Below are 21,720 nucleotides of genomic sequence, written 5' to 3'. Positions count from 1 at the left end.
AAGCTAGATCGCTGATCTCGCGCCATCGAATGTTAGTGACTCGGTGTGGGGTGTAATAAACCCATTTGAGATAATCTCTGACTTCTTCTTTTATTTCATGCAAATTTATTTTTATCCTCAAGTATAGTGTTTAGTTGTATAAATGGCATCAAGTGGTTGAGTTTTATTTTATTGTTAAGTTGCATTTATTTTGAAATATTTATTGTAATAAGACCATCTGTAAGTGATCTTTTTGCCAAAGCAAAACGGGTGATTAAAAAAAATATATATTATATTCACTTGCAAAAGGTCACATAGGTCTTACTTTTACCAATTACTACATTGTGGTATCCAATGGTTTAAAAAACGGATCGGTGACCCGGATCGAGCTTCCAAAAAATCGATCCGGATCGACGAATCGGCGATCCGGATCGGGAATCAGGTGAATCGGTAGAATAAAGCTTAAAAAAAATCTGAAAAAATTATTAAAATTCATTATAAATATTGTTTTTTAGGAATTCAATAAGAAATGAGGGTACTCCGTTAAGAATTTTCATGTTTTTGAATGAATATGCGAATATTGATATGTTCTTTCCCTGCATGAACCGCCATTCAGCATTTAATTTACATCACACAAAAGGATAAACATAGAATTATCATGGAATAAGTATATCAACATACATGGACTACAATAAAGCATAAAATTAGTAACATATGATCTAAAAATAAAATGATAGACGACGTTATTATTCTTCTTGGTCACGCTGGTGTCATTGATTGAATTCGTTTAACAATTCATTGATTCGATCTAAAAACGAATCATCGATATTAGCAGGCGTCTGACTATTCCCAAATCCCTGAGTGTTAGTGTTTTGTTGTGTTCCCAATCTAAAATCCCCGAAGATTGTCCATCCTTCATGCTCACCAGCACTGTCGTGCTCATCCCTACATTGTTGCTGTTGGGACTCGATATGTGAATAATATGGCTGGGATAGGGTGGCCTCAGAATCATCATCTCTCTCATTTTCTCTTTGAATAATATGGATTGAAAAAAAAAAAAACAAATTTTCAAAAAAATCGATCATGGATTAAAAAAAAAAAATCGATCATGGATTAAAAAAAAAAAATCACAAATTTTAAAAAAATTCTATCATGGATTACAAAAAAAAAAATTGATCATGGATTAAAAAATAAAAATCACAAATTTTCAAAAAATTCTATCATGGATTACAAAAAAAAATTCGATCATGGATTAAAAAAAAATAATCACAAATTTTCAAAAAATTCAATCATGGATTACAAAAAATTCGATCATGGATTACATAAAATTCGATCATGGATTACATAAAATTCGATCATGGATTAAAAAAAAAAACAAAAAAAAAAACAAAAAATTCAATCGTGGATTACAAAAAAAGAAAAAAAAAATTCGATCATGGATTACAAAAAATTCAATCATGGATTACAAAAAACTATATCATGGGTTACAAAAAAAACAAAAAACAAAAAATTCGATCATGGATTACAAAAAAAAAAAAAGCATTTCGATCATGGATTACAAAAAAAAAAAAAGCATTTCGATCATGGATTACAAAAAAAAAACAAACAATTCGATCATGTATTACAAAACATTTGATCATGGATTACAAAAAATTCTATCATGGGTTACAAAAAAACAAAAAAAAACAAAAAATTCGATCATGGATTACAAGAAAAAAATACAAACATTTCGATCATGGATTACAAAAAATTCGATCATGGATTACAAAAAATTCTATCATGGGTTACAAAAAAAAAAAAAACGATCATGGATTACAAAAAAAAAAAAAAAACAATTCGATCATGGATTACAAAAAAATCGATCAAGTACAAAAAAATCTATCATGGATTACAAAAATAAAAAAATAAAATAAAATAAAAATAAAATAAAATAAAATAAAAAAATTCCGTACGGGACTCACCTATTCACTATACGGACTCGCCGATTCCGTACAGTGAATCGGCGAGTCACTGTACAAAATCGTCTGGTTCCCTTTAGAACCGAACGATTCCCGTTTTTTTCGCCGATTCGATCCGTCCATAGCGATTCCCGAGTCGAACCGGGCGAGTCAGCATTTTTTTAAACACTGGTGGTATCCATTCCTATGGCTAACACTACTTTCAAAATGTAACTCACTAATCTATTGAAAAAACGGGTAGGGGCTTGTCTTCCCTACTGAATTACCTAAAAAAAAAAAAAGATATTATTATTATTATTCTTATTATTGTTATTATTATTGTTCTTATTATTGTGGTTATTCTTGTTGTTATTGTTGTTGTTATTGTTATTATTATTATTATTATTATTATTATTATTATTATTATTATTATTATTATTATTATTATTTATTATTATTATTATTATTATTATTATTATTATTAGTATTATTATTAGTATTATTATTATTAACATTATTATTATTAGTATTATTATTATTATTATTGATTATTAATTATTGATTATTATTATTATCATCATCATTATTATTAACATCATCATCATCATCATCATCATCATCATTATTACCACCATCGATGGTGAAGTATGACCCCCAACATTGGTGTTTAATTACATTACCAGTTAAACACGAACAATTAAAAACTTTACTCATATCTTTTAATTTAAGTTAAAAATACAATAAAATAACACATTGTCTTGAGTTGAAATAATTGTGAATCGGCAAAATGTTAAATAGTTCATTTCTTATGGGTATTTTGATAAATTTTCCTTTAAAAGATCTTTCCGGTTTTTATATTTCACGTGCTTAGCCTCTTTTTTATTTTTTTATCTTATTCCCATAGAACCACTACTTTAGATATTCAAGATTTGAAATGAAAAAACCATTTTATGACTTTATATTTGGAAGATATGAAGTAAGGTCCCCCGTATCCCCTATTTTTTCTCAATTTTTTATTTGACTCGTAAAATTGCTACAATTTTAAAATTTCAAGATCTAAAGTCTTCAAAATTCAAAGTGGTGCAAATTTTGTAAAATAAATTCGATGAGGAAATGCAAATTAGGACTGGGCCATGAAATGGGTCCAAGGGCCATTGTGCAGGCTTGAGCTAGGGCGAGTCCGATTCGACCTCACCCTGTCCTTTTGTCCTTCATTTATTTATTTTTAATTTTTTTATCTGATATGGCCCGGCCCAGCCCGGCCCGGCCTTAATAGCGCCTGGACTGGGCCCGGGCAGTTGCGCCTAAAGCAAAGCAACCTCACGGCTCTTCGCTTTACCATGAAAGTACCCCTATCAACTCCCCACCGCCAGCGGCAGCGGCAGTGGCAGTGGCAGTGGCAGTTGCTGTGGCAGTGGATGAAGAAGAAAAAAGCGTTTGCTTCTCCACTTGCTTTGGTGTACGGAGAATAATGCCCCTCCATCGTGCACCGTTTGGGAGATTTTTTGTTTTGCCATTAAGACACAGTTTCATCAAGAAATTGCCCTTTCAAACTTGATAAATATCGTATACGGCCCTTCTGGGTTAAAGTTTCAAAAGCTTCTCGCTACCGAACACGCAGCGTTGAGGTGAAGAAGCAAATATCATCTTCACTTCCCCATGTTTAACCAATGCGCTCTATTTCCTCTACTCCACCCTTTCTTTCTTGAAATATATATATCAAATAAGGCTCCTTGCCTTCGGTATAAGGATATCATAATTGCCTTTGACTATTACCTACAAAACTGTGTACAAGGTAAGTCTTTAACGAAGCTCAAAGTTTAAAGTAAAATTTTTCAAACATTGTCGGGCCTTTTTAGAATATAATAAACAAAATCGCATATGACTATTTGTATTTGGTACAAAGATATCATAACTACCCTCGACTATTAATTTAAAAGTTGAAACGGAGGTATGTCTTTAACCAAGCTTAAAGTTTAAAGTAAAATTTTTCGTTTTGTGATACAGCTAGACCTTTTTGGAATGTAGCAAAAACTGGATATCAAAAAATGCTATTTGACTTTAGTATATGAAATTATAATTACCAATGACTATTAGTTTCAAAATTTAGTACAAGAATATCATAATTACTATTGACTATTAGCTTCAAAATTGCGTAGGAAGAGATACGTCTTTAACCAAGCTCAAAGTCTAAAGTAACGTTTTTCCAACATTATGATACGACCAAGCTTTCTTGGAATGCAATGAATAGAAGTGCATATCATATAAGGCTACTTTTGCCTTTGGTATAAAGATATCATAATTGAAAAATTGTTTCATGTGGGCTGAACTGCATTTTTATGATATGTTGTTCGAGAGGTATAAAGCATTCAACTTAAAGATAGATGCAAATATGTGGTCCATTTAAAAACAAGTGTAACTATTCAAATGTTTTTTTGATATAATAATTATTTTTAGTTTTCAATTATTTTTGTTCATATTCATGATCTCCATATTAAAGATTATATCTTCTTTAAAAATTAAAATCAAATTATATTTAAAAAATATATTTATTATCAAACCCGCATTTCTACATGGCCACATAAAAACCGTGTCCATTATAATTACCCTAAATGTTAGCTCTAAAATTGTGTAAGAGGTACATCTTTGACCAAGCTCAAAGTACTAAAGTAATATTTTTCAAACATTGTCTTACAATTCAAACAATTGGATACAACATATGATAATTGAGGCTGATTATTACCTTTTTTATACCAAAGCTAACTGATTATATAGTATCATCATCATCATTATATTATTACGTAGATAGTGATCATTTTTCTTTTTTTCTTTTAAAAGCTATTGCGATTAACACGTTTGTTTGTGGTTTTACTTATCCTTAATCATCAGAAAATAAGATAATTATCTTTCATCCTAATGATGATGATTTGAAAAAAATCATAGTATGCAGCATCATCATTATCAGCTCGTACGATAGATGGTGGTGGACAGAGGAGATTTCACCATTCTTGGGGTGGCAATAGGTCGGGTTCGGGTTTGGCTGGACTCAAACGATTGGACTCGACCCAAAAATAAAATATATGTATATTTAAATATATTTAATATAATAATATATACATGTATTATTTAAATATTATAATTAAAAAATATTATTTTATTTATTTAAATATTATTAAAAAATTATATATTAAATATTATTTAAATAATAATACTATTTAAGTGGGTCCCAAACCCAAATATTGTTTTGGGCCAATATTTTGACCGGGATCCGACCCGTTGGTCCAATTTTCGAACCCATACCTAAGTCAGGTCCAGTTGTTGGGTCCGGGTCCATTGCCACCCCTACCATTCCAGTTGTATGTTGTTTTAGTAACCCACTCTCTTTCCAATGCCATTCATCAAAATTATGAACACCATTGATATGTAGGAGTAAGGACCATGGTAAAAACGAAAGTCATTTAGCGGTGGAGATGGACCATTCCTTTGTTTGAATACAGATGGTTGGGATGAACAAGTTCTTTTTATACGCATGTGGCATCCTATAGAGTGTACACATGCTGGAGTAGAAGAGAGGTTCATCCATGTGTCTTAGCCATCATCTAATGGATGGGTTTCTATGACTAGTTGACTCATATGTGCACATGCGTTCCCTCTCTAAAGTTCATTTTAAAAATGAATTTTTTATCCAAATTTTCAGAGATTTATGATGTAGACAAAGATGATGATGAATTTTTTTAAAAAAAGAAAAACAAAAAAAATTAAAAATTAAAAATGTAGTCTTCTGGGAAATTTTTTTTTACACCATCCATATATAATTTTAGTCCGTGCCCTTTATAAACCGTCCATCTTAATGATGGATGTTCCCTTGCACCCACTGACCCACATAAAACTTTTCGTAATTTAGTTATATCAAGTCCTTTCTTATGTTTTGCGTTTTTTTTCAAAGTTTGACCTCGTTTGGGTTTTATTTTTTTTGGAAGTTTATCAACAAACATCCAAGACAAGCTATTTAAATCTGATCTTGATTTAATTGCTAAGATCTCATCAAATAACATTTAATAATTAATTAGAATAATTGGTATTTTATAGATTTTCCTAATAATGGCCAAATGTCATGTGTCTTTGTATATAATTTGATTTTAATTTTTAGAGAATATATAATTTTTAATATGGAGATCATGAATATGAAAAAATAAATAAATTTTGAAAACTAAAAATTATAATTATCTAAAAAAAACATTTCAATGATTAGTTACAATTGCTTTTAGATGAACCAAATGGATACTTTTTACCTTTGAACAGCATATTGAAGAAATATGCTCCAACTTTTTACCTCTGGACCGCATATTGTAGAAATATGCTCCAGCCCGCATGAAACAAATACTCCTGACCAGTGTTTAAAAAAACACCGAGTCGAATCGGACTCGCCTGGTTCGACTCGGGAATCGCCATGGACGGATCGAATCGGCGAAAAAAACGGGAATCGTCCGGTTCTAGAGAGAACCGGACGATTCTGCACAGTGACTCGCCGATTCACTGTACGGAATCGGCGAAGTCCCGTACGGAATTTTTATTTTATTTTTTTTATTTATTTATTTTTTTTGTGTAATCCATGATAGATTTTTTTGTAATACTTGATCGATTCTTTTGTAATCCATGATCGAATTGTTTTTTTTTTTTTTTTTTTTTTTGTAATCCATGATCGAAATTTTTTTTTTTTGTAACCCATGATAGAATTTTTTGTAATCCATGATCGAATTTTGTGTTTTTTGTTTTTTTTTTTGTAACCCATGATAGAATTTTTTGTAATCCATGATCGAATGTTTTGTAATCCATGATCGAAATGTTTGTTTTTTTTTTGTAATCCATGATCGAAATGTTTGTTTTTTTATTTGTAATCCATGATCGGATTTTTTGTTTTTTGTTTTTTTTGTAACCCATGATAGAGTTTTTTGTAATCCATGATTGAATTTTTTGTAATCCATGATCGAATTGTTTTTTTCTTTTTTTGTAATCCACGATCGAATTTTTTGTTTTTTTTTGTTTGTTTTTTTTTGTAATCCATGATCGAATTTTATGTAATCCGTGATCGAATTTTATATAATCCATGATCGAATTTTTTGTAATCCATGATTGAATTTTTTGAAAGTTTGTGATTTTTTTTTTTTAATCCATGATCGAATATTTTTTTATAATCCACGATAGAATTTTTTGAAAATTTGTGATTTTTTTTTAATCCATGATCGAATTTTTTTTTGTAATCCATGATAGAATTTTTTGAAAATTTGTGATTTTTTTTTTTAATCCATGATCGATTTTTTTGAAAATTTGTTTTTTTTTTTTTTAATCCATATTATTCAAAGAGAAAATGAGAGAGATGATGATTCTGAGGCCACCCTATCGCAGCCATATTATTCACATATCGAGTCCCAACAGCAACAGTGTAGGGATGAGTACGACAGTGCAGGTGAGCATGAAGGATGGACAATCTTTGGGGAGTTTAGATTGGGAACACAATAAAACACCAACACTCAGGGATTTGGGAATAGTCAGACGCATGCTAATATCGATGATTCGTTTTTAGATCGAATCAATGAATTATTAAACGAATTCAATCAATGGCACCAGCGTGACCAAGAAGAACAATAACGTCGTCTATCATTTTATTTTTAGATCATATGTTACTAATTTTATGCTTTATTGTAGTCCATGTATGTTGATATACTTATTCCATGATAATTCTATGTTTGTCCTTTTGTGTGATGTAAATTAAATGCTGAATGGCGGTTCATACAGGGAAAGAACATATCAATATTGGCATATTCATTCAAAAACATGAAAATTCTTAAGGAGTACCTTCATTTCTTATTGAATTCCTAAAAAACAATATTTATTATGAATTTTAATAATTTTTTCGATTTTTTTTTAAGCTTTATTATGACTTATTCACCCGATTTCCGATCTCAATATCAGATCCGGATGGATTTTTGGGAAACCCATCCGGATCACCCATCCGTTTTTTAAACCAGTGCTCCTGACAAAAAGGCAAAGGATGCGAAGGCCAATGTTGAGACTTCGTGAGATATGGGGGGTAGTCTCTTAGGCTTCTGCTGGTTGGAAGCTGGGACCTTTTCATGGAGCTGGGCTACAAATAAGTGGAAGATCCTAGAGAGACAGACACCAGCTTTTAGAGAGAGAGGAGGGGTGCTCTCTCTCCTCTAGAGAGAGATTGAGAGAGCAATGGGCGCGGAAGAGTTGGCGAGCGTGGTGGTGGCGGAGAAGGAGGCTCCTCCTCCTCCACCACTTGTGATCGGACTCCAGCCGTCTGCCCTTGTCGACCATGTCGCCAGAGTCGATTGGGCTCTTCTCCATTCCATTCCAGGAGAGAGAGGAGGTTCCCAACAGGTACCTCCTCTCTCTCTGCACAAATTCACAGTTGTCATTCTCTTGATTTTTTTTCCCTTCCTGCCAATGTGTTGTTGATTTTAATTCTTATTATTCCTTTTGCTAAATAACCACTTGTTTGGTTTTTGTAGAGAGAGATGCTCACCTGTTAATTTTACTGGCTTAGTACCGTTATTGGCATTGTTGTTTTCTTTTTGTTGGCTTCTTCTGTGCTGCATTAAATGGTCGCGGTTGCTACCAGAATGTGATAGCCCATTGTTGCCTGATATTATAACCATCAATGGAAATTTGTTATGAGTTTGATCCTGTGTTCTTTATACACTCCTTAGAGTTCTGAGATTTAGTAGCAGTGGGTTTTCAAAGACCGACATCTTTTTATTTCATTTTGAATTCTCGTCAGTTGCACTGGGTTTATCAAACACCAAAATCTTTTTGTTTCATTTTGAATGCCTGATTCTCTGAAAACCAACACGGTTTTCTTAAGCATAAAAGATGAAAGTGGTATACTATAATCACCCGTATAGCGTCGTTCCCGTACTCTGTCATAATCCCCATGTTCTTATATGCTCAGATAATTTGGTAGGAATTCAATTTGAGAAAAGGTTTGCCGAATGGGCAACTCTAAAATGGTTGATAAAATGGATGGACATAGGATTAGAGTCTTTTCGTTAGTCTTGCTTATCACAGGTTGCTTGTCTTTCTTCTCCTAAAGTCTTTGTCTTGGACTATTTGGAAATGAGTTTAGGACCGTTATTTTCCTCCATTTGTGCGCTTTTAATAGCACAGCTCATTTGTGTCCGGTGCTTTTGGGGCCATCTTGTGTAGAAAACACTGCCCAATAGAGGGTTTTTCGTAATTATTGGAGGAAAAGGAACCTATTTTTCCCTATTGCATATAGTAGAAAGCAAAAGCACACAAACATAGTCTAAAGTTGAGACTGGGAGAGGCCATGAATTTTCCTGAAAATCATATTTTGGCTACCCAAGCTCTATTATGTTATCGTTTTATTAGTTGTTGGTACTAGGGAAGATCCTTATTTTGGATCGCTTTAGGTGATGCCCAAGCATTTGTTGAATGTGTAGGAGGCAGAGGAAATTGTATACTGCCTACTCATACTTTCTTTATTGTGGAATACACTCTTGCAAGCACAATTTGGGAGATTTTGTCTTCTTTGATGTAGGTTGGTAATGCCTCAACAAATGGCAGATATCATTTTTCATTTATTTGAGGCCATTGTATGTTAGAGACAGTTTATAAAAAGGCATTTCCCTCATCGTATTTCAAGACATTTGGGTTTTGGAAAGAAAGAAACAATGGGATCTTCAATATCAACTTTATCAATTGCCTGAGACTTAAAGGAAGTATATGGGGACTTAAGTTTAATAAGACATCGCCTCAGTAGGAGACTCGTGATCTTTGTGCCTCACTAGCATAGATGATGCTACGGAGGCCAGAAAACAAGGGTCTAACTGTTTTCTTCGTTTACTGTTTACCTTTGTTTTCCCCTAGGCCATCTCATTGTGGACGATGATTTTCCATCTACATCATTAGGTAGGCTCATAGAAACAATACCTCCGAGATTACTTAATGTCATGGATGAGTTTTCCAAGAGAGGAGAAATTGTTTTATCTCCTATTTCTATATGCTCAAACAAGCCGATGGCGAGACCTTTTTTTCCCTTACTAGTTTTCTTCACTCTTCTTTCTCTCCATCCAGTTCTTTCTCCCTATTTTTCTGTTAGTTTATCTTTTTTTCTTCTGCATTTTCTTCTACTGATCCTCTCATGCAACTTGAGAGGTAAACTGTTGCCTGCATAAAAAACAGGATAATTAATTTTCTATTTTGTGCAAATTTGGTGAAACATGATACAATCGTCATATGCATGCCAGTCATTTCGTTTGAACTTTGTTGAAATTTTAAAGCTAGATCTTTACAAGAAGGTGGTCTGGAAAAGTTTCTTGTGGTTGAAAATTTTTTTGTTGTTCAATAGGTTGGGTTTGATGACTTGAAGCACATATTGAATGAAGTGAATTCCCATATTCTCCCATCACCTGAAGATCTTTCCCCAGTAAGGACAATGGCTGGAGGTAGTGTTGCAAACACTATTCGAGGTTTGGCTGCTGGCCTTGGGATCTCATGTGGGATAGTTGGGGCTTGTGGTGATGATGAACAAGGATGCATGTTTGTCCATAACATGAGCTCTAATGGGGTGAGCATCTCCAGATTGAGAGTGAAGAAAGGGCCTACAGGGCAGGTGAACTGATAGCAGCATATTTGTTTGAAGATTTGTTTGATGTGTGTGCGTTTGTGCAGGTGTGCGAGTGTGTGTGTGTGAGAGAGAGAGAGAGGGAGAGAGAGAGAGAGAGAAGGGGAGGGGGGGGGGGGGGGTTTATTATCCCAAGATGCATGGGGTATCACTGATTGATTGAATTGATGACAGTGTGTATGCCTAGTTGATGCCTTAGGAAATCGGACCATGCGCCCATGTCTTTCTACTGCAGTTAAGCTTCAGGTAAGCAATCCTGTGGTTGACTAATATATACTGAAACAGTTTTGAATGCCATGCGCCCATGTCTTTCTACTGCAGTTAAGCTTCAGGTAAGCAATCCTGTGGTTGACTAATATATACTGAAACAGTTTTGAATGATTAATCCGATATTGCCAAATAGTTAAAAAAATCTTATTGTTGCAGGCTGATGAGTTAAGCCAAGAAGATTTTAGAGGTTCAAAGGTATAATGACCTTTCTGCTTCTAAGTCTTAAAAACCATCTGAACGTTATGGCTTTGCTTTTGCCCTTTTTTCAGGCATAGAAATTCTCTCGAGTCTCTGTAAAATTACTTCTTGTGTGTTCTGGGAATACATTAAAAGAGATACCTTTATAACAAGAAATACCTTTATTTATCCCAAACATATCAATTAGAAAATCACAAACTGATCATGTTTTCTCTCACTAGGTTAGAGCCAGGCTCAACACAACAAGCTTTCTTGGTTTTTACCTAATTTGCATCTAAAGTGATCAACAAATGTCTTCATTAATTCTATGTTCGCTGATATCAGTAATTCTGTACAGTGGTTGGCACTTAGATATGGTTACTACAACTTGGAATTGATACGAGCAGCCATTAGGTTGGCTAAGCAAGAAGGAACTGCTGTCTCCCTGGATTTGGCCAGTTTTGAGGTTTAACACTGAAAATATTCTTTTCATGTCACGTTCTTTTTGAGTAATCTAATTAGAACAATGAAAAGTTAAGAGGTTGTGGGTAGCCTATCTTTTGATGCTTGTACATTTTCTTTACTTAATACAATCTTTAACAATCTCATCGGAAAAATAAAAAAGAAAACTCAAGAGAAACCAGAACAGAATTTTCTCTCAATTACATAGATTCGGTCAAGTAATAGATTAGAGGTTTTATCTTTCTCTAAAAAATAGATTAGAGGTTTTATTTGGCAGAATTTGATTATTTCATTTTTTTACAGATGGTCAGAAATTTCAGGTCACACCTTCTAGAAATATTGAAGAGTGGGCAAATTGATCTTTGCTTTGCCAATGAGGATGAAGCGAGAGAATTGATGAGGTAAACTGGCCTGATATCTGTCATGCTTCATTTCCAATTTTTAATTGGGTGAGAGAAAGTACACATAAGCTTAATTTGCATACATGCATGAAAAATATATTTTGTATTTGAATTGTTCTAGAGGAGAGCCCAATTCTGATCCTGAGTCTGCCTTGGGTTTTCTGTCTCGGCACTGCAAGTGGGCTGTAGTGACGCTTGGCTCGAAAGGCTCTATCGCCAAACATGGCAAAGAGGTTTGTATGATCCTCTCTTGCTTGGATTCTATTCTTTTAATTGTTTGAATGATGATAATGGTGGTGGTGGTGGTTATTATTATTGTTATGGTTATTTTATGATTTTGAGCTGTAGGTCAAATGGTGTTAGTTGTTCTGTGATAAAACTACCTTGTTGTCTTCAAGTAATCTTGATTATTCCAGTAACTAAGGATATGTTTGAATTCTCTTCATTCCCTTCTGTGGGCAAATGATCACTTGTGCCAACATGTGCAATTTGTGTCTTTTTCCCGCCTTTGAACTTGTGGTATTAGCTAAGACTTTAAAGAAGATCTCTCGTGTGACGGGATCTACTTCATATGTTTGCTTATTTATGTTGCATGCTTCTTCACCATCTTTTGTCTTTTGAAGCATGTGCAACTTTGTTCTTATTCCTTTTTGTGCGTTCTTTTCTACTTATTGATATTTAATTCTTTTAAATGGATCACACATTACTAGAGAGAGTGTTTTCATGTTTCAGATTGTTCGGGTCCCAGCTATAGGAGAAGCACGAGCCATTGATGCCACTGGTGCGGGCGATCTGTTTGCCAGTGGCTTCTTATATGGCATGATTCGAGGTCTCTCATTGGAAGATTGCTGCAAAGTGGGATCTTGCAGTGGGGGCTCCGTGATTCGAGCTCTTGGTGGTGAGGTGAGACTTGAGAATTGGCAATGGATGTATAAAGAGTTGCTTGCCCAAGGCCTTCCTTTGCCTGATCTCACCGATGATTCAACCATTCTCACCAAATCTGAGAAGATGACAACCTAGAGAGAGAGAGAGAGAGAGAGAGAGATTGCATTTTGGGGGACTTGCTGGAATTCAGCATTGGTAACCACGAGGCCATTACATTGGTTAAGAAGGATGCTGGTGAAAGCTTGGATTTCGATGGATAGGTCCTGTGAAGGTGCAGAGGATCATGCTCACAGCATGCTTATTGCATTCTCTAGTGCAGATTAACATATTTAATGAATGAGGGAATGAATTTAAACAAACTGTAATTCTTCCATACTTGGATTGCAATTTTGCTGGAGGCGACTTTACATGCATATAATGCCTTTTACTTGCTTTATAGCGCTCACTGGGTAATGTCTTACTTAAGAGCACGTATATCTCCCTCGGGAGCATGGCTTACTTCTACTTTCTCGGTCAGATGAACCACTGGTGATGATTTTTCAATCTGACCTTGTACTCAATAAGAAACGCACCGCACCATAAGAAACGCACTACAACATGTACTCAATGTTAAAAAAACGCATCGGTACTCAATGTTAAAAAAAAATGGATTCGGTCGTCTATGGACAGTTACTAACTATTCCTTTACAATAAGACTTAAATGAATAACTGAATATATTAAGACATTTTAAGATTTTAGTTTCACTTTCTCATAAGATTTAACCCATTAAGATATCATATAATCAATTATTTATCAAGTAAACTAAAAGAAAAAAATAGAACATCAAAAACTGAATCAATTATTCATAAAAGAATAAGATATATGCTCAATTTCATTGTCCAAGTAAGAAAAAAAATCAATAAAACATCAAAAAAATCAATCTTTTTAACACGTAAATAAATCATAAAAGAAAAAAAAAAAAAAACACATGATTCATAGCATAATATGTTGTAGCAATATAAATCATTATTTCAAATATGGTAATACTTTAATAATATCAAAATAAAATCGATGTCGGTGCAAACTTCTTTTCGTCAAAAGTTTTCAAAATCAACTATTAGAAGTTTTAAATCTATCTACGAACTATTGCTTTCGTTTTGGGAAGAAATCTAAAAAATAAAATATTCATCAATCTTTCGATAAATTACAAAAGAGTAGTTTTTTAGAGTTTTTTTCATCTTAAATGCCACATATTTTCTATTGGGGATATAGAATATCCCTTAAAAAGGGGAAAAAAATTACATATTTTACATTTTTTTTTCCTCCACCCGCAAATTTTCATGGGGTGGTACCTAGGCGGTCGTTAAGACAAAAGCACCTAGACAGCATCTTGACTGCTTAGGCGGGTGCCCAAAAACAAAAACGTATAATGTGCCCCGCCTGTGCCTAAGCGGTAAGGCGGTCGAATTTTCAAAACCAGATTTAGCAAGAGTTCAACCATTGAAAGGAAGAATAGAAAAACTCATTGATACTCTCTACAAGGTTTGAAGAGAATGTCCCGCTCTATTCCGATGGAGGAAATATTTGTTTCTTCTCTATACAAGCACTGATAAACAACACATGCGAACTAGTAAAAGCTGGTCAGGGTTGAAGAAGAGAGAGAGAGAGATCGAGCTCAACATATGCAAGCCAGTTAAGGTTGGTTAGGGCCCAAAAAGAGAGAGAGAGGGGGTACGAGGGGGTAGGGCTTATCAGGGAAGAGAGAATGGTTACTCTGCAAGGTTTTTTTAGATAAGCTTGAGAGAGAGAGGACGATGTATGAAGTAGAGGGAGAAGGGTTTTTTTAAGCAACGTACTGCAATTTTTTGGACGAGTCAATGGATTACCTGTCAAGGGCATAACGGATTTTCTAGCCCCGACTGCGTAATGTATTTCACACTTTTAGGGAAATCTTGTCTAACTTGTTTTTATTTTTTAACAAGAAAATTACATATATATTCGTTATACATTACGTTATTACGGAACTATCGAATAGTTTCCGTTATTACATGTTTGTCTGTTTTTTTATGTCATAACGAAATTTTTAAAAAAAGACCAGTTTACCTTTTTTTTGTTGTTAAACAACTGAATTCAAAGGATTTTCGGTTGTTCAACAACTGAAAATGGGTTTGCGTTATTACGCCAAGTGGTGTACGCTCGAGCTTCCACTAAAGGTTTTCGGATGTTCAAAAACTGAAATTAGCTATTTTCGATTGTTGAACAATCGAAATTAGACCATTTTCGGTTGTTGAACAACCGAAAATTAGCTTGACTTGTTTAAACTCTAGAGTTCAGTTTTTGGCGCCCCGACCGGTGCATTGTCTTATCTATGAATTTTTTTCACACTCTCTCTTACATTTCTCACAAGCTTACCTGTTTTTTACATATGGATTAAGTTTTTTGACAGATTATAACTACATTTGATGGATCTTGAAAGCATTTGATAGATTTGAAATTTGTAGTGAAGGTACGTATAAACTGATTTATTGTTTGATTTTAGAAGTTAATATTGTATAACATTATGATTTAGGGTTTCATTCTTGAGTAAAAGAGGGCGATTTAGTTTTCATTTGATGGATTTCACAGTTCCATAAGTCACAGTTTGTTTGAGTAATATTTGAGGTTTTTCGGAAGTGCCAATTTTGGGGGTTTTTAAGAACTATAAATTTTGGGTTTTTTTTAGAACTTGAATTTAATATGAGTTATTGAGTTATGTTTATTTTGTATTTATTATTTAAGAATTTAAAAATTTAGGTTATTGAGAACTACAAATTTAGAGGTTTTATCATAACTCAAATTTTTTACAAGAGGTTGTATTCAGTTGATTACGGTTTTTTAGTGACCGTGAGGTATTTCATAGAACTGTGATTGAATGCTTTGTTTGTGTTGCTTTGTTTTGAATGCTAGGCAGATTCTACATTATATTGTATTGTGTATTAACTTTGACACTCTTAGATAGTTTTAAGTAAAAATTTGTGATATCATAGGAAATAGTTAATTTATCTTGTTGATAGTTTGAGTAGCTTAAAGATGAAATTTTGTACTAGATTTATTATTGAAGAACATATTTACCTTGAACATTTTGCAAATGCTTGTGCTTTTAGGAGTACATAGTTAATAAATAATTTTATGCATACATGCTTCAATATTTTGGATAGAATAATTCGTGAGTAGATTTATTTGAGATGTCATTCGATATGTAAATTTGTGATCACCTATTTGGAGGATAAATTAGTAGCTTAGGATTGTTTTATTGATTGTATATGCAAATACATGATGAGTTATTGGTGTCTCGAAATTCATTCCTTAGGATTATCATGTTCTTTTCATATAGTAGTATTTGTATTAGAACCTATAAGTTGAGATGAAAAGTAGTAATTGTATTAGAACATATTCATATTCATTTGTTATTCAACTAAGTTTTGCATATATAATTTTATGATTAACATGGTGACCATATGGGGTTGCAGTGCATATGAATCGTGTACATCCTGATGGAGGATACCCAGGAAGTCTTTAGGACCCTAGTTTGCTGCAACTTCATCCAGAACATGCATCATATTTCATATGGGAATGACAAATATATGCATATATTTATCTGCCCTTTCTATTAGTTTGTTATTTTTCAAAAACTTGTAGTTTGGTTTAAACGTCATATGAGAAGTACATGTATATATATTGAGACTCATATGTTATGTATTTGTTGTATTCCAGGAGAAACAAGAAATTAGAATTGATGAAAAGACTTTTCAATTAAATGATTGGTATCCAATAGACGAGCAAATGCAATTAGTGAACGCGTCTGGGTTGGGTACGCTATCTATTATTCGGCTAAGCCGAATTGATCATCCTTTGGTCTCAGCCAATGAGAGAGGTGGTGTTCTGAGACCAATAAATTTCATTATAACATTCAAATTGGTGGGATGACACCAACTCTAATTGATGTGTATGAGATATTAGGACTGACTGTGGATGGCGAGCCTATTACATGCCATCCTATTAGTGACCCACGAGAGTATGTAGAAGACAATTTGGGTATAGTCCTTGATGGTAACCTGACAATCCTGAAGCATACATGGTTGAAGGTCAATTTTAGGGAATTACCACCTGATGCAACCCCTGTCAAAGTTGTTAGATATACTCGAGCATATCTGCTCTTCCTCGTTAGCGTCACTATTTTCGCTGATGCTTCAATTTCAAAGGTACTTGTAATTCTTTGAAGATATTAAAGAAGCCGACAGATATGCTTGGGGTACTGCAGCCCTTGCATTTCTTTATCACTCACTTGGAAAAGCTTGTACTTTCAAGCGAATACATTTAGTGGTTCAGCCACTCTGATGCAGGTAAATTATTTTGTATATGACATAAGAGCAATAGTTTAGACTGCTTTCCAAAAATATTTATTATTTATCATATTTTGATATAATGCAGTGCTGGTCGTATGAGCATATTATGCATATGAGGCCCATTCCGCATAGTATCTCTCCAAATATGTCTAAAGCAAAAAAATGGGAGCCGCTAAAGAATTATTATGGCAATCCACATAACCTGATGCCTCCCATTATACAAGAATTGGATAACATCCAACCTAATGAGGTTAGTGTGTACTTTGATATTGATTAGTTTCAATCGTATTTAAGTATTTGTAATTTTTTTAGTGACTGACTGTCGTATGTGTGATTTCATATCATATAACAGGTAATATGAAATCCCTATTTCAAGCCCGATGAGGCCATTTCAGATGATAGACAGTTGACATTTGAAACTGTCATGTGCATAACGACGCTCATATTTGACGATATTTCCGAACCATACATGTCAGATCGTGTTTGTCGGCAATTTGGAGCTAAACAAGGCATTCCAGAAAATCCCTAATCTGTTGGTGAGAGGTCTAGCAGACAAGGTGGACATTGAGAATGACGAACTGTGAATGTAGACAAAATCCATCACTGGTTGACTCGTCATGACCACATGATGCCAGATATTGAAGTCGATACTGCCAATGAGTTGCTCTCAGATGAGTACAAGCTCTGGTACAACCTAATGTCCTATCCGATAATACATAATGTCGCTCACCCACCCAAAGACATATTGCAACCTCATAACTAGGAAGAAGAAGATGTTGTTCCTACTCATGAACCACAGTATATAATGAGACCTCGAGGTTTTGAGGATCATTTGGTATGTTTATATTGACCTACAAAATGTTTTAGTCTTGTACTTAGTTATTAGTTCCATGAAATTGTTTAAATATATTAATTACATATATTGTTTTTGCTGGTGAGTATAGTTCAGGCATCTACAATCATGTTGGCAAAGGCACTTACACTTAGACATAAGTGGTATCCTAAAATTTATAATGGCGTTTGAAACGATGTCTAAGTTTGTGCCTGTGGATCTAGATAATATAAAAGCCAAGATAAAAAATTTACAACGTAAGATTAATGACGAAGGTGTACTTGACGAGCCCGGACATGATATGGTCGGTGAAAGTAGTCGAGCTGCAGAAGACCTGGCTCAATCCACACAATCTGCAGTTGAGGAGCCCAGAAGATACAACATACGAAAGAAACAGTATCAGCTTAAGAGAAGTCCGCCAGTATAATGGTCTTTTTTGCCAATATATTGGTTATTTTGACCCTGCAATGTATTGCTCATTTTGAACCACCCAATGTATTTATTGGTCATTTTGACTTTTGTAATGTGTTGATCATTTTGACCCACCCAATTCGTTCAATGAATTTTATCAAGCAATTTTGGGCTGAAGTGTAAAGTCTCTCTACTTTCTTACTTGGATTTTGGTTTGAGATAAGGTGTAAAGCAATTCTGGGCTTATTGTGAAATATACAAAGTACTTTGAGTTACCATTCAAACAATGCACTTTTTTTTCTTGGAATAGATGTTTTGAAAAATGAACGTCGTATACTTGTTTGCTACCAATCTCAGACAACAATGAAAGATCATATAAATATGTATTACTGAGTCAAAGCTAAAGAATGTCCGAAGTAAATATGTATTTCTTCTGAAGATGGCTAGTACTACAAGCAAATTGATGAAATTGCCACAAAATCTATTTTGCCCAAGTTTATTACCATTGTCTACAAGAAACTTAAAGTTCAAATTAGTCTAGTAAAAAAGGGGGGCATCGTCATTTTTCGTTATTCAACAACCAAAAATGTCACTTTTTCGGTTCTTGCACATTCGAAAAAGTCACATTTTCAGTTGTTTGACAACAGAAAACATCAATTTGAATTAAAAGGGGGCATTGCCATTTTCGGTAGTTGAACAACCGAAAATATGACTGCGAATTTCCAGCAAGTTTCTAGAATTCTCAGTTACATTTTCAGTTTACATTTTCGGTTGACATTTTCGGATGTTCAACAACCGAAAATTTAATGTTTTTGGTTGTTGAACAACCAAAAACATCAATTTGAATTCATAGAGGGCATTGCCATTTTTGGTTAACACGAAAATGTTGCCCCTTTTAATACACATTGATATTTTTGGTTGTTCAACGACCGAAAACTTAACATTTTCATATGTAGAACAACCGAGAATGGCAATGCACTCTTTTAATACACATTGATGTTTTCGGTTGTTCAACAACAAAAAATGACAATGCCACCTTTTAATACACATTGATGTCTTTGGTTGTTCAACAATCGAAAACTTAACATGTTGATGTTGAACAACCAAAAATGTCACGTTTGCACTTCAAAGGCCTGGTGATGGGCCGTTCGGTCTTAGATACTTTTTGTTGCTTTTTCAGCTTACCAAGAAGGCGTGTAGTCCTTAGTGACAACATTGTCTGGTTCAACATACCTGTCAACTCAATATCATCTGGGACATGCACAAAAGGAGTTTGAAATGCCATTTTAAAGTATTCCACTGTGAAATACTGAAGGCAGTACGCAGTGGGATCCAAATGCCAATGGTTAATAGCCACAATGACATGACCACACGGTAGGGCACTGAGTTGCCATTTTCTACAACTGCACGTCCTATGAGTTAAATCAATAGCATACTTCTTCTCAAGATGGTGGATCTCAAATTGCGTGTCCATGGTGGATATAACTGTGTGAAAAAATTTAGCCTTCATCTTTCGTAAGTCGAGTAATTCTTGGGCTTTCGGTACTAGTATGCTGCTCCAAGTATTACCTAATTCCCTCTTATCTTCAAACCTGGTCATCACTGATACCCTTATTTCTTCACATATTATAATGATCGACTTCTCTCTAGCAGATAAAATCCAAGCATTGAATGACTCGGTCATGTTAGAGGTAAGATGATTGTATCTTGTCCATGGAAAATAATCATCTGCCCAATATTTGGGAGAGATATTCTTAATCCATGCATACGCTTCTAGGTCGGCACATTGTATATCAAACATAATTTTTTCAGACCCACTAATGGTCTCCATACAGGCAGCCTTCCAAAACAGCATGAACAATACTTCGATGTTTGCTGACTTCTTCATAAAGCCCTCGAAGTTCTCTCCCATATGCCGCATGTAGAATACCAGAAAACATGTGGGAAAGCATTTTTGTATTGCTTCTGGCAGGCCTTTCTGCCTATCTGATACAATCGTTAAAGCAGACAAATTAGGAAACTCATTCAATAGCTCACTCAGTATACTTAAGAACCAATACCAACTCTGGTAGTTCTCCTTTTGACTACTGCAAATGGCAATGGGAGGAGCCCATTATTTACATCTATGGCGATGTCACACAATAATATGCTTTGATACTTTCCTTTTAAGAATGTCTCATCAATACCAATTAGTGGCTTGCATCCATTAACAAAACACATTATGCATAGATGATAAGCAATAAATAATCGTTTAAACCTACCTTCATCTGTGAGGATGCGAGCTTCGGTTTTCGAGTTAGTTTTTCGGAGCTTCTCCATATACAACGGGAGGTTATGGTACTGTTGTTCATGTGATACATCTATCATCTCTCTAGTAACCTCTTTTCTCCACCAAGTTTGCATGTAGGAAAGCCTGACACCGTAATCGTGTTGGACATCCTTTACGATGTCTTTCGCTTTAATTTTTGGTTGGTCAATAAGGCAGCCTTTAATCTTTTTTGCCACCCAATCACTACTAGCTAATGGCTGATGGACCCTCCCCATTAGACCACTACATGTGTGCTCCTTAACCATAGATTTCACTTTAAAGTATATTGTACTGCCAACTCATAAGCACCGCACTTGCCATGTGCATCCCTCTGCCTTACAACATGCCAACACCCGTCCCAATTCACTTTTGTCAAACTTTAGAACAAAATTATTGTGGATTGCAAAATCAACTAGATGATGCCGACATTCATTGTCATTTTCAAAAAATTGCCCAATATTCAATTGAACCACATTACCAACTCCTCTACAAGAGCTCTCTAGTAGTTCAATATCCTCCATATCATGCTCTGGTACAAGCTTAGGGTCGGGTGTCACTTGAATGTTTTGATCTTGATCAGGTAAAGCGTTACGCTGACTGTTGACAAAAGATAGAGTGTAAGTTGAAACAACAATTTCTGTATATAAAAGATTAAAATAAAGCAAATTACAGATGAAAAAGTACATATTCCCTGACGATGGGCCATCAGCAACATATTCCCGTTTTGGCTCTATTGTAGCGGAAATATATACAACAATTCTCGAATATTCCCCTCTCAACATAAAAGACACATCTATATCATCACTTATCTCAATCAATTCAAGCCCACTAGATAGACTTGTATTGTAGCACATAATCGCTAATTTGTTTTGATTACACATTGTTAAATTATCAAAATGACTTTTTAGTTCATCCAATGAACTATTTCCATTATACTTCGTAACCTTCAAATTTTTCCTTTTATAAATAACACATCCGTCATCTGCATTCATCTCAAATGACCCCCCTAAATCGGAATACCA

General features: G+C 34.4%; 2 protein-coding genes and 1 long non-coding RNA gene across 8 annotated transcripts; 2 read left to right on the top strand and 1 right to left on the bottom strand.

Annotated features, from left to right (window-relative positions):
- The first annotated feature begins 8,095 nt into the window (after nt 1-8,095).
- On the top strand, nt 8,096-13,195 carry LOC18422536 (pfkB-like carbohydrate kinase family protein). Of its 6 annotated transcripts, none has more exons than XM_088860541.1 (8): nt 8,096-8,321; nt 10,312-10,575; nt 10,762-10,833; nt 11,014-11,052; nt 11,393-11,500; nt 11,800-11,897; nt 12,077-12,130; nt 12,630-13,195. In XM_088860541.1, the coding sequence occupies exons 1-7, from the start codon at nt 8,157-8,159 to the stop codon at nt 12,084-12,086; spliced, it is 756 nt and encodes a 251-aa protein (XP_088716667.1). In that variant the 5' UTR covers nt 8,096-8,156; the 3' UTR covers nt 12,087-12,130; nt 12,630-13,195. The 6 variants fall into 6 exon arrangements, with proteins under 6 accessions (XP_088716667.1, XP_006878531.1, XP_088716668.1 ...); XM_006878469.4 differs by having other exon boundaries at nt 12,019-12,130; XM_088860542.1 differs by having other exon boundaries at nt 10,762-10,919; nt 12,019-12,130.
- Nucleotides 13,196-17,623: 4,428 nt separating this feature from the next.
- LOC148782877 (uncharacterized) lies at nt 17,624-18,564 on the top strand. Its single transcript, XR_016051073.1, has 2 exons — nt 17,624-17,982; nt 18,092-18,564. It is a non-coding gene; the product is annotated as an uncharacterized LOC148782877 (long non-coding RNA).
- Nucleotides 18,565-19,471: 907 nt separating this feature from the next.
- Nucleotides 19,472-21,552, bottom strand: LOC148782876 (uncharacterized). Its single transcript, XM_088860397.1, has 4 exons — nt 21,383-21,552; nt 21,152-21,295; nt 20,652-20,989; nt 19,472-20,376 (listed from the first exon to the last, which is right to left on the bottom strand). Exons 1-4 carry the CDS (start codon nt 21,550-21,552, stop codon nt 19,472-19,474), a joined length of 1,557 nt encoding a protein of 518 aa, XP_088716523.1.
- Between the last annotated feature and the right edge of the window lie 168 nt (nt 21,553-21,720).

Source organism: Amborella trichopoda, chromosome 3 (assembly GCF_054954075.1).
Source record: "Amborella trichopoda isolate Santa Cruz 75 chromosome 3, AtrichopodaSantaCruz75HAP2 v2.0, whole genome shotgun sequence".
In the NCBI taxonomy this organism is placed as follows: domain Eukaryota; kingdom Viridiplantae; phylum Streptophyta; class Magnoliopsida; order Amborellales; family Amborellaceae; genus Amborella; species Amborella trichopoda.
Note: the sequence above shows the minus strand (reverse complement) of the source record. Positions and strands in the feature narration are given on the sequence as shown.

Excerpts from the sequence above, each read along its gene's own strand:
- LOC148782876 (XM_088860397.1), bottom strand. The coding sequence starts at position 21,552 with ATGTGCTACAATACAAGTCTATCTAGTGGGCTTGAATTGATTGAGATA. Across the intron at positions 21,296-21,382 it reads GGCCCATCGTCAGGGAATAT|TCAGCGTAACGCTTTACCTG; the intron begins GTACTTTTTCAT and ends TTTTGTCAACAG. Across the intron at positions 20,990-21,151 it reads GTGGTTCAATTGAATATTGG|TACAATATACTTTAAAGTGA; the intron begins GCAATTTTTTGA and ends ATGAGTTGGCAG.
- LOC18422536 (XM_006878469.4), top strand. The coding sequence starts at position 8,157 with ATGGGCGCGGAAGAGTTGGCGAGCGTGGTGGTGGCGGAGAAGGAGGCT. Across the intron at positions 8,322-10,311 it reads AGAGAGGAGGTTCCCAACAG|GTTGGGTTTGATGACTTGAA; the intron begins GTACCTCCTCTC and ends GTTGTTCAATAG. Across the intron at positions 11,501-11,799 it reads TGGATTTGGCCAGTTTTGAG|ATGGTCAGAAATTTCAGGTC; the intron begins GTTTAACACTGA and ends ATTTTTTTACAG.